Source organism: Littorina saxatilis, linkage group LG2, assembly GCF_037325665.1.
Source record: "Littorina saxatilis isolate snail1 linkage group LG2, US_GU_Lsax_2.0, whole genome shotgun sequence".
Taxonomy (NCBI): Eukaryota; Metazoa; Mollusca; class Gastropoda; order Littorinimorpha; family Littorinidae; genus Littorina; species Littorina saxatilis.
In genome coordinates, this window is record NC_090246.1 from 17613724 (window position 1) to 17625973 (window position 12250).

General features: G+C 38.7%; 1 protein-coding gene across 1 annotated transcript in view; it reads left to right on the forward strand.

The window, feature by feature from the left end:
* Positions 1-1257: 1257 nt before the first annotated feature.
* Positions 1258-12250, forward strand: part of LOC138958376 (maternal embryonic leucine zipper kinase-like) — a 37042-nt gene continuing 26049 nt past the window's right edge. Inside the window, exons 1-7 of the mRNA XM_070329501.1 lie at positions 1258-1337; positions 1621-1808; positions 2730-2815; positions 4141-4257; positions 4720-4863; positions 5465-5533; positions 12015-12107. Of these exons, the coding sequence (XP_070185602.1) occupies positions 1748-1808; positions 2730-2815; positions 4141-4257; positions 4720-4863; positions 5465-5533; positions 12015-12107 (570 nt within the window). The 5' untranslated portion in view covers positions 1258-1337; positions 1621-1747. The remainder of the gene's footprint in view (positions 1338-1620; positions 1809-2729; positions 2816-4140; positions 4258-4719; positions 4864-5464; positions 5534-12014; positions 12108-12250) is intronic.

Below are 12250 nucleotides of genomic sequence, written 5' to 3' on the forward strand. Positions count from 1 at the left end.
AAGCTCAGCAACAAGAAGGTCAAGGCGGCTGCATACAAGGCACTAGTACGACCCATCCTAGAGTATGCCAGCCCAGTATGGGACCCACACACCGCTGAAGACAGTGCCTCTCTCGAAAAGGTCCAAAGAAGAGCAGCCAGATGGGTGTCGCATCGCTTCCGCCAGACCTCCAGCGTCAACAACATGCTCGAAGACCTTGAGTGGCCTACGCTTGAGAGCAGACGGAGGCGAGCGAGACTAACAACCTTCTACAAAGTCCACCACGACCTTGTCGCAGTGAAGAGCAACCACGCACCAAAGCCAAGCCCACCCAAGTGCACGACTAGGCAGATCCACGCTCTATCCTAGGAAATCCCCCACTCTAGGACAGCCTACAGGCAGAAAACATTCTTCCCGCGCACCATTCCAGAGTGGAACCGCCTGCCTGTAGAAACTGCCACAGCGCCATCCCTGGCATCCTTTCAGGCCAGGCTGGCAACTCTCCACTGACCCATCATCCCCCCACCCTACCCCCAACCTCCCCCCCCCTGAACTTCACCCCTGACCAAGCAATAGACCGGAACCACCATCACCCAAGCGTAGCAGATTCATCACCATGCTGATGTTGGCTACCTATCACTAAGAAGAAGAGAAGAAGAACATATTACAACTGTGCAGAATGTAGTCGTTGTTTGAGTGTGCCCGCATCATATACTGCCTATAAACTAAAACTCTTGAAGACACGTTTTACACAGCAACAATAAGCTCGCAAAGTTATTATCCACTTATCCGTTCTATTGACGAGAAATTATCAATGCATTTTGCAAGTGAAACAGAAGCAAGTGCCCGATCTCCTCTCTGACAGCATGCGCAAAATGTCGACCGATAACTGTGAAGAATGACACTGTCGTATAGCATAATGTTTCACTATTACCCAAATGATTTCCCTTTTTGAACAGCTGATACAGTTAACAAACTGGACCACTTCAAATCCATGAAAATAGGACAAAAACATTCCGCTCTCAGGCCATTTGACTTACTTCGTCCGACGCCATGTTGAACAATAAGCCCGCAGTGAAATGAATTTAAAAACATAAAATAAAAGGTTTGCAATAATATTTACGCAGCAAACAGAAAATGGCATAGAATATCATAAATGTACTTTTATGCATTTTGAATTAATTTGGCGAGTGTTCATCGCTGAAACAAGCTCACGTAAATGAGCGACACGGAGGAAATATTCCGTCAATTTTCATTGGTAAGTTCCAGCGAGCCAATTTCAAACTCCTGTGAGAGTTGCAGGTGCTTGGCACAAGACTCTACCTAGCTGAATGAAGTTTTCAAAACATTCAGTCAACGTGAGTGTTATACATTGAACGTCATATTTCTTGTTAAATCCAAGCTAAACGTTTTTATTTTGAGCTTGCTATTAGTATAATACATCGATCGTTTAGTTAGCCATTGAAGCGGACACAAAAACGAATTTTGTTGTTGTTGGTTCCATTTTAACAAGACAGACGATCATATTCATGTCACATGTGCATATCTGTGTTCGACGCAGATGCTCTATACACTTTTAGTCGTAGAGAAAATGTTAAATTCATCACTGTAAATGATTCAGTTAATTGTTTGTGAATACAGGTGTCATCAGTCAGCTCAGAAAATTTTGTGCAGTGACATTGAGTGATTGACAGTCACAGTCCTGAGCAGATCATTTCCATTGGTTGTCTGCATGCATGTGTGCCTAGTCTGCCAGTAACAAACCAAGATGAGTTCCACATACCCTGAACTGAAAGGATTCTATCACCTGCGTGAAACCATTGGTTCTGGTCAGTATGTTTATACTGTTATAATTTTCTAAAAATACATGCTTGTGGCAAAAGTCCCTAATAGTAGTAATACTAATAGTGATAGATAGAGTAATGATAGAGTCCTGATGTCCAGTTACCCGTTTAGTACTTTCCCGCGAGAATGGCTTGCGGCTAGCTTCTTGCTAAGCAAGACACTGAGTGTGACTATGAAACAGTTTGATGACTAGCTACGCAAGAATTAAACATCATTGGTTGATAGTGATACAGAAAAGATCGTCTGCACTGGTCAGTAAACAGCCATTGGATTGGCAGCAGTGCGATGGAAATTTTTTTGTCGCATAGCAAGCACCGCCATGACATACTCACCAAATCCTAGCGTTTCTCGTGGCAAGTTTTGCCCAAGAAACGCTACTTCCTCACTTCACTCGCTAATTCTGGCATCAAAATAACGGGGGACTGGGCATACTCCCCACATCTGTGGAAGTGACATCATATCTTGAAAATGAAAGTCAAGCGATCATTTGAAATTCACTCAGTTGTAACAATGAATCTCACACAGGGCTAAATCAGGATATTGACATGTTTTGTTTCAAAAATAACTAGTCAGTTTTTTTTTACCTGTGGAACTGGAAAAATTGTCGCTCTGGAAGGTGAGGCAAACTTGTCCTACTCCTAGATTATGTATAGCTCAGGTGGAATTACCATTAACGTTAGGTGAAACACTCGGTTGTCGCTGCAGTATACTGAAAACTGAACGCGTCTATAACAAGTGAAATTGTGTACTAAAGACAAAGTTCTGTACAACAATGTTTGATATAAATTATAATGATCTGTAAACATTAAAACGGGAAAACTGTTTATTGATGAACATGTACTTTAAACGGCATAAAGAAAAAAATTCTTCTTTGATGTTCACCTTTTCCTTTCGTCTATGACCAGGTGGTTTTGCCAAGGTGAAGCTAGCCTACCATGCCTTGACTGGAGAGAAGGTTGCCATCAAGATTATGGACAAGAAAGCTTTAGGGGTGAGTTAAAATTTAGAGTTAAATTAAAATGATATAGCGTGAAAGGATGACACAGTAGTCTCCCTTCACAGCAGCTCTGAAATGACAGAGTTGTCTGGCGGCTTAAGCGTGGGCTATTTATAAATTAAAGTATTATTTTGTAGCTCTACATTTCTTGTACCAGGCATGGGAATTGTCTGCCGAAAGGCAAATTTCTGCCGATTTTTTTTTTGTTCCGCCGAAAAAGCAAGTGTCCGCCGAAAAAATAAATGGGGGAGGCAAAAATGGTTCTAAAAACTGAATATAATGGCTTCTTCTTCTTCTTCTTCTTGGCGTTCGCAGAATATAAGGCCTAAAAAAAAAATAGGTGTGGTTACGGTAACCCGACCTACCCTATTTTTAGGGGCCGATCCTATAACTTTTTATTACATTTGTCAAAACAAAAAAACCAAAAACCAGTGCAAAAAACGTAATGAAAGCGAAAGCGCCCGTGTCGCACACTTATTTCCCTGTCAAGTAGGTTTAATTTGTACACATTAGAAAAAAAAGTTAAAAAAAAAGTGATTGCCTACCTACCTACCCTATTTTTTTTGGCTATGTTACCGTAACAAAAACCTTTTTTTTTTTTTGGCCTAATGGCAAACTTGGAGCTAAGATGACACCAAATTACACCAGTTGGGTTCTTTGGAGAAAAAAAAATTCCGCCCAAAATGCCCCCAAACCCCCCTAGCAGGGCTAGGCGCTTTGCGCCGTTGACTTTGCTATTACTTACAAATTTTCAGCCTTTTTTACTTTTTTCAATTCCCATGCCTGTGTACGTCAGTCGTCAGTTAGACACCTGTCAATTGCAGAGCTGTTTGTGATAGGGTCTGGCTGCTGTTGTCGCCTGGTAATGGTATGCTCTTGGGAACCTTTAAGTACCCATAGCAGTTTTTATAGGGCTATTAATTTAGCTCTACAAATTTTAATCCTGTTTGACTTGCTTTGCCTCGGAAGGAGACTTGTGCTTCGCCGTCAGGCACTACAATATTGTAATTTATTTTTGTAAATGTATAATAACAGTTGAAATCATACTTTGACATTTGTTTTTGAATCACTGAGTGATCAGAATAGTCTTCCCAATGAGCAGTGTTACTGTTAGTACTGTTGTGGTTACTGAGTTAGGGTGGCCATCTCACTGTCCATAGACAAAAAGATGTAAGTTGGGATTTCCTATTATTTATTTTTGATTTATGTCACATATGATATATATGAATCATGATGAGAGCGAGGTATTTATTTCTAGAGATAAAACTAGGCCTCCTTTTAAGCATTAGGTTGAACTGAACTGTGGTTTTGAATTTTAGGAAGACCTGCCCAGAGTGAAGACAGAAATTGCTGCCATGCAAGAACTGTGTCACCAGCACATCTGCAAACTCTACCAGGTCATTGAGACAGACGATCGCTTCTACATGATCCTGGAGGTTAGATGAGATCTGTTATTAGTATTACATACACTTTTGATGTAAATGTAACATTGCCATTTATAATTGTCTTTATTATGTCCCAAAAGATGGCTGCGTAAACAATGGGGGGGGGGGGGGGGGGGGGGGGGGGGGGGCAATCGTTCAAAATCTGAGTGCTCGTGGAAGTTGCAGTACACAAAGGTAGAGGAGTAAAATCCTACTTCTAGTTTTGTTTTCCCGGCAAGGGTATATACTGTCATACCCCCCCCCCCCCCCCCCCCAATATATTTAAAACTTGCTCGTGTGTATCTTGTGTTGGAGATTGTTTTGACTTTGGGCTTGTTGCTGAGTCAAATTAGCATGTGATTGTCTTGTGTGGTAAAACAAGCAACAATGTGGGAAAGAGAATATAGAGTTATTCTTTGTGTGCGAGTGTGTGTGAGACAAAGTTGTATTTTAAATCCAAACTCTGTTTGACAGTATTGTCCAGAAGGAGAGCTGTTCGACTACATCGTGTCCAAGGATCGACTGGAAGAGGAAGAAGCAAGGATATTTTTCCGACAGATAGTCGCTGCTGTTGCATACATTCACAAAAATGGCTATGCCCACAGAGATCTGAAACCAGTGAGTTGAGACTGCATGTCACTATATTTTTTTTTTTTTTGGGGGGGGGGGGGGGGGGGGCGGTTTCATAACTCCTGTTGAGATGTCTGTTGATTTTGTGTGACTGTGTGTGTATGAAGTACAGTTGGCGAGGTAAATCTTGCTGCTAAATAAACCAATAGCAATGCTTTTCAAGTTTGCTTTAGGCAGACAGTTTCAGCATTAGGACATCATTCTTGTGTTCTTGTTCATTACTTAGTACATGTATGTAACTTGCTGCAATGTCAATAGTTTCACCGAATGTTTTTCTTATCTTTCTAATTTTGTTGGTTTCTGTAAATAAACTCCTGTAGAGTTATCAAGTGTCTAATTATGTTTCATTCCTGTAAATTGAACGATAGCAAAATACATGTACCCATCTATATTCAGCTGTGTTTTGGCCAGAATAGCAACACATACATATAGTGCGAGTGGCTTTTTAATTAGCTGTGCTCTAGTCTTTCTCCCAAAAATATTTAGAACATAAATTAATTTATGATAAAATCATAAAAATGATCAAAGATACTAATTTAATAGTAGTTATTTCATTTTTTTTTTAGCTGTGTTCACTTTTGCTTTGCAGGAAAACTTGCTCCTAGATGAAGATCAGAATCTGAAACTGATCGACTTTGGGCTGTGTGCGAAACCCAAGGTAGGTGATTAAGATTATGTCTCGCGCTTACTGTGCAACAGGCATTAGTCCCTTGACAAGTTTCAAGTTTTATTAGTCCATAACCCCTGGGGGCATTTTGAACAATAAATACAATCAATACAATCATGATATATGCTAATATAGTAAATAAAAAAATTATGAAAAACTGTTACAAATTCTATTAATAAAGTCCAAAATATTCTTTAGCAATTTCTTTTTCTTAGTAGCAAACAACTTTTTAAATTTAAGTGCATTAGTTTTTTTTCCAATAGTAAGGTGGTACATGTAACAACTCAGCTCTTTCTTCTTTGAAAAAATCACAGACAAATAAATAATGGAATTCATCACCTATGTCTTGTGATACACATTTGGTGCAAGTTCTTTCTGACCTCGGGATGTTAAGATAACGTTCTTTCTGTACAGGCAAATTGTTATTTAATGTTCTAAACTTCATCATTGAAACACATTGCTGATATGGCAGGTGTGTGACATAGTCTTCACATGCAAAAATATCTTTAAACATTCGATAATTCCAAAACATATTTTTTGTTCCAATTTCTGTAAACCATTTATGGATATACTGGTTATACAAGCTTCTTTTTACTTTCTTTTTAAACCATGCGCTTGAGTATTGAACATTTTCTTGAAAAGTCCAAAGGCCAGAGAGACCAATTTCATTTAAGGTTTTTTCAATAAAACATAAATAATTAGATTTAATCATCTTGTTGATATACAATTTATAAGTAAAGCAATACACAATACTTGATAATTTATTTTTATGAATAGAACTAATAAGTTTATACCAATAGCAAAGCATTCTACATTTCATATTAACATCTAGTGGATATCTTCCAAGTTCATCAAATATCATAGCATTTGGAGTTGATTTTTTTAGTTTGAAAACAATTTTATAAAATCGCAATTGAAGTTTAGTAGCAAGTTCACAGGAACCAAAACCCCACCTCACATCCGTATAGTAAAATTGGAGCAATCATTTTATCGAACAGGTCAACTTGTATGTCCACAGGCAGTGACAATTGTCTACAAGTACACAAAAGAACAAACATTGCCCTTGAGGCACGATCATATAGATTCTTCTGTGCGACTAAAAATTTATTATTATAATTGATTTTAAGGCCCAAGTACATTACATCAAACACTACTTCGATTAAATTGCCATTATACGTAAACAATGGTTTATTTCTAATTTTACCTCTGGAAAAAAACTATAACTTTCGTTTTGTTTACATTAATATTTAGACGCCATTTTAAACAGTATTTGTGCATTTTGTTTAAACATTCTTGCAGGTTTTTTTCAGACTCTGAGCAGATCACAGTATCATCCGCATACAGTAATAAAACATTTGAAACAAAGCATTTACATCAGTATCATCCATTCCAACCACAATAGCCTCTCTTGACATAGATTGTAAACCATTACTGTTTTCCAACAGAAAAGGCTTTAGATCATTTAAAAATAGAGCAAAAAACAGCGGTGACAAGTTTTCCCCTTGTCTAACTCCACACAAACTGGGAAAATATCCAGAACACTCAGTATTAACTTAAACGCAAGACTTGGCATTTTCGTACACATTTCTTACAGTTTTTAAAAACTTCCCATTAACATCAGAACTAACTAATTTCTCCCATAAAAATGCACGGCGAACTTTATCAAACGCTTTTTCATAGTCTACAAATGCACAAAACAGTCGCTTCTTTTTGTTGAGAAAAATTTTTAATATACAATGCAAAGTAAAAACATGGTCTAGTATTGAAAAACCTGTGCGGAAACCTGTTTGTTCTTGACCTAATTTATTATTACTCTCAAAAAAATTTGATAACCTAGCATTTAAAATTGCACTGAAAAGTTTTCCGAAGCAACTGAGTATAGTAATTCCTCTATAATTTGTGGGGTCAGCTTGGGAGCCTTTATTTTTGTACAATGGAATAATTTCACCTACAGCCCATTGTGTTGGAACCTTTCCTGACTGCAAAACAACATTAAACAACAATACATAAATATCAATCATTCGATCATGTGATTCTTTTAAATACTCATTACCCCCCGTGGGTTAGGGGGAAGGATTTATCCCTCCCTGGTCCCCCCGCGGGTTAGGGGGAAGAATTTACCCGATGCTCCCCAGCATGTCGTAAGAGGCGACTAACGGATTCTGTTTCTCCTTTTACCCTTGTTAAGTGTTTCTTGTATAGTCAATGTTTGTAAAGATTTTAGTCAAGCAGTATGTAAGAAATGTTAAGTCCTTTGTACTGGAAACTTGCATTCTCCCAGTAAGGTCATATATTGTACTACGTTGCAAGCCCCTGGAGCAATTTTTTGATTAGTGCTTTTGTGAACAAGAAACAATTAACAAGTGGCTCTATTCCATCCTCCCCCCCCCCCCCTCCCTTTTTCCCCGTCGCGATATAACCTTGAACGGTTGAAAACGACGTTAAACACCAAATAAAGAAAGAAAGAAAGAAATACTCATTAATTATTTTATCCTGACCGCATGCCTTATTGTTTTTCAGTTTGTCTATACATTTGATAACTTCCTCCTTTGTAAATTCATTACTTGCTTCATTTAAAGGTTCATTACTATCATCCATTTCATTTTCATCACACTCTTGTAGTTTAGTGAAATGTTAAAAAAACTCCGAACAAGTTGGATAGTTAGTTTTGGAATTATTTTTTTTATTTTTATTTTTATTTAGAAGATTCCAGTATGCTTTCGGGTCAGTACTTCTTAACTTTCTCAAAGTTTTAACGAACTCATGATACAACTTGCATTCCTTTTTTATTGTCTTTTTGTATTCTGTAAAAGCACTCTTTTTTTCATGTTCATTGAACACATTTTTAAAGCGTCTTGCTTTGTTTTTCGCACGTAAAAATATTTGTCCTTTCTCTTTGCATATTGCACTAAACCATGGTTGTTGCAGTTTGAATTTCTTTGAACGTGACTTTCATAAATTTTTGTTCTTTAATTACACTGATTTTCTCAGCAGAACAATTTAAAATATCACAAATCTTATTAGTAACACTATCAACGTCATCTGTTGTCGTACTCTCACTTGTAGCTAGCATATTTTGTAATTTAGTTTTAACAGTATAAATATCATCCTCATTCAGATTAAGTACAAAAGCTAACTTGGTCCCATTGTTATTATCCCATTTTGGTTTTGTGTACTTGTTGTCCTTTTCTCTACTTTTAGACAGCAAATCTTCATTTTTTTTTTCACATCGTCTGCTAGGCAATCATTAGCGCGTACTTCATTCTGTTTTAATAAATGCAAAACAACAGGGCAGTGTACGTCAGAATACATTTCACATAACTCCATCACAGAAAAATATTTAACTTTCGAGAACAAATCTTTTGACAGGATGCAATAATCAACAACGCTCTTATCCTTACACATATGCATTTACCAACCCCTGTATCAACGCCAACTCTACCATTAGCAATAACTAAGCCAGTCATTTTACAAAAATCAATCAATTTAAAACCAAGGTTATTACTATATTATTATCCTGTGAGGCCCGCTCACCTATTAGAGTACCAACCTCATCAGAGTCAAACAAGTCATTATCAACAAAACCTTCTGAATGCTGATCATCTTCATACAACATTTCACTCAGATGACCAGTGCGGGAATTTAAGTCTCCTAAAAGACAGACATAATCATTATCTACCCCAAACTGCATGTACACCTCTTCTAATTCAGCATAAACATCTTTATTATGGTATGGTGATCCTTCTGGGGGAATATATAAAGCACAGAAACGGGTGTCACAGCCAAGTATTTTCTTATCTAACTTAAAAAATAGCGCATTCTCACACATTTCTACATCCAAACATCTATACCATATTTTCATCTCTTCTTTTATCTTATGTGACAGCTTTTTTTCTTCAAAAATAGTCATATCATTAGCAAACACTTCCCGTAATAAAACTAATAAACCACCTGATTTTCTGCGAAATTTTCCTCTATTCTTATAGAATGCTATGTATCCTGGAATGTTAATCTCATCAACATCATCAAGTTTGCTCTCACTAAAACAAATAATGTCATATTTAGCAATACATTTAATGTCATTTTACAAATTCAGGAAATTTTAGCTTTGAAGTGATTCCACAGACATTAAGCGCTAAGCAGGAGAGTATATCAGGATTATCCTCAATAGTATATTCAGTACTAAAGGAATCTCCAATCTCACTATTAACATTGTATACATCTATTTCAACAGTAGATTTGTTACGTACATTCTCAACATCTAACGAGTCAAAATGAACATCAACATCTGACATTACAACAACATTATGATGATTATCCATTTCATGGGCATTGCCAACATCCAGAGAGTCATGCAAAATATAAACATCAGAAACATTTGCATACACATCAACATCATCAATATCACCACAGTCCTTCACCACTCTGTCTTCGCCTCCCTCTTTACCACCATCATCACCCCAGTCATCGTTAAATGCAAAGTCATGCACATTATTTCCATCTTGGGGCATTCCTGCAGCACCATCATTCACACGACCGTTATCTGTAAAGTCATGAACATTGTTTACATCTAGCTTGGTACATGCCTACAGCACCATCCTTCGCACAACCCATATCTGCAAAGTCATGCACATTGTTTTCCTCTAGGGACATACAAACAGCATCATCACTTTCACAACCCTTATCTTCATGACTTCAAACTCATGCACATTGTTTTCTTCTTGGTGCGAACACACAACAACAACATTCTCACGATCGTTCTCTAAATCACGCACATTATTTTCATTTTGGGGAATAAACCCAGCATCATCATTCTCCCAGCCCTTATCTTCAATAGTATGCACGTTGTTTTCATTTTGGGTCATAGCCACAGCAACATAATTCTCGCAACCCTTATTGTCAGAATCATGCACACTATTTTTATATTGGGTCATACACACATCAATATCGTTCTCACAAACCTTGACATCAAAATAGTGAACATTGTTTGCATTCTGGGACATACACACAGCTACATCGGTCTCCAAACTCTTATCTTCAAAATCATGTACATTGTTTTCATCTTTGGGCAAACACACAGCAACAACAGTCTCACGTCCCTTTTCATCATAAGCATGCGCATTGTTATCATCTTGGGACATACACACAGCTACCTCAGACTCACAATCCGTATCAACATCATGCACTTTGTTTTCATCTTGGGACAAACACACTGCATCAACATCATTCCCACACTCTTCCTCCCCTTGACCTACTTTTACTTCAGTCTCACTCTCCATGTGTGCATTAATACTTGGCTTTGCATTCTCATCTTCCAAAAAACACATTGTATCCGTCATTTCATCCTGTTTTAGCACTATCTTATCCGTCAATTGTAAACATGGCTTACTATCGCTGTTTTTACCACACAGTTTATGATTCTTTCATGCTCATCTGGCATGATGTTTTGTTTATCGTTCCCCTCATAGGGTATAACACCAATAAAGTCAACACACAACAGTCCGGTCTTACTTACTTGGTTACTTTGCGACACATCATCCTTGAAGCACTTATTACCAACAGAGTCCTTGTTTTCGCTAGCACTGTCACTGTCTCTGACACCAACGCTTGCTAGCCAGCTGGTTACTGTACTGTAATTGTTGACATATGTGCGTGGGTGGGGAGAACGCGTGTCCCCAACCTCGCATGACACCCGTATAGGGTAACCGCCCTTCTGTGATGGTTTAGTGACCGAAAATCCCGTGCTATCTTCGCCTTTTCCCGGCTCTGTCTCGGTGCATAGGGGTTGTACTCTGGCAGAGATACAGGCGCTCGAAACTGCCTGCTTGCTGGAGGGGCCGTAACCTCTATCCTTCGGTTTACCGATGATGCCTCCAGGGGGTTCCTATTCTGCTAGTAGGCTGGCAAGGCCGAGGTCCTCAAAGTCGACCGAATCCACTCCCAGTTTGAAAAGATCGTCGGGATTGTCGATGACGATGACCTTCCTGGGGCTGTCTCTGTCGGAGAGGCCTGGTGGTCGCCGCTTGGTGCAGTGAATTCTACCGTCGATTGTCCACGCGTGTTCGACTTCTGGCACCTTCTTCTTGATGTAGTGTAGCATTCTCGCCCTCAGGGTCGTAAGATCGTCGAACATGAAGACCCCTTCGTGTTCTTTCTTGTCCTTCAAGGTTTTCTTCTTTTGGAGCACCTCCTTTCTCTTCCTCCTCGAGATGAATCGAACGAGGACTGGGCGGCCTTTCCTTTTGCGGTCCCCTGATATCTCTGATGGCTTGACTCATTTTTCTCTTGAGAAATTAAGGATCATGTTCTCTCTTGATAACCTACCTTGTGTGGGCTGACAATGTAGTAAATCGGCAACAATACAAAGCCACATTGCAACCCAACATTGTAATTTGTATGGCTTTTTTTAGGCGTAGGTGCCAGTTGTAGTGTGCTTACAGGCATATAAACGCTGATTGTGTTATTGTTTCAGGGTGGGATGGATAACCACCTGACTACCTGTTGTGGAAGCCCTGCCTATGCTGCACCTGAACTCATCTCTGGACTGGAGTACCTGGGCTCAGAGGTAACTTTGGATGGAAGACATCCAGTGTGTTTTGTTATGACTTCTCACTGTCATGTCTTGATAAAAACCACTGCAAATGCCAAGAAGCTGCAGTGGCACTCATATTTTGTGCCTGTGCTTTGTTGTTGTCAATTTTATTTTGC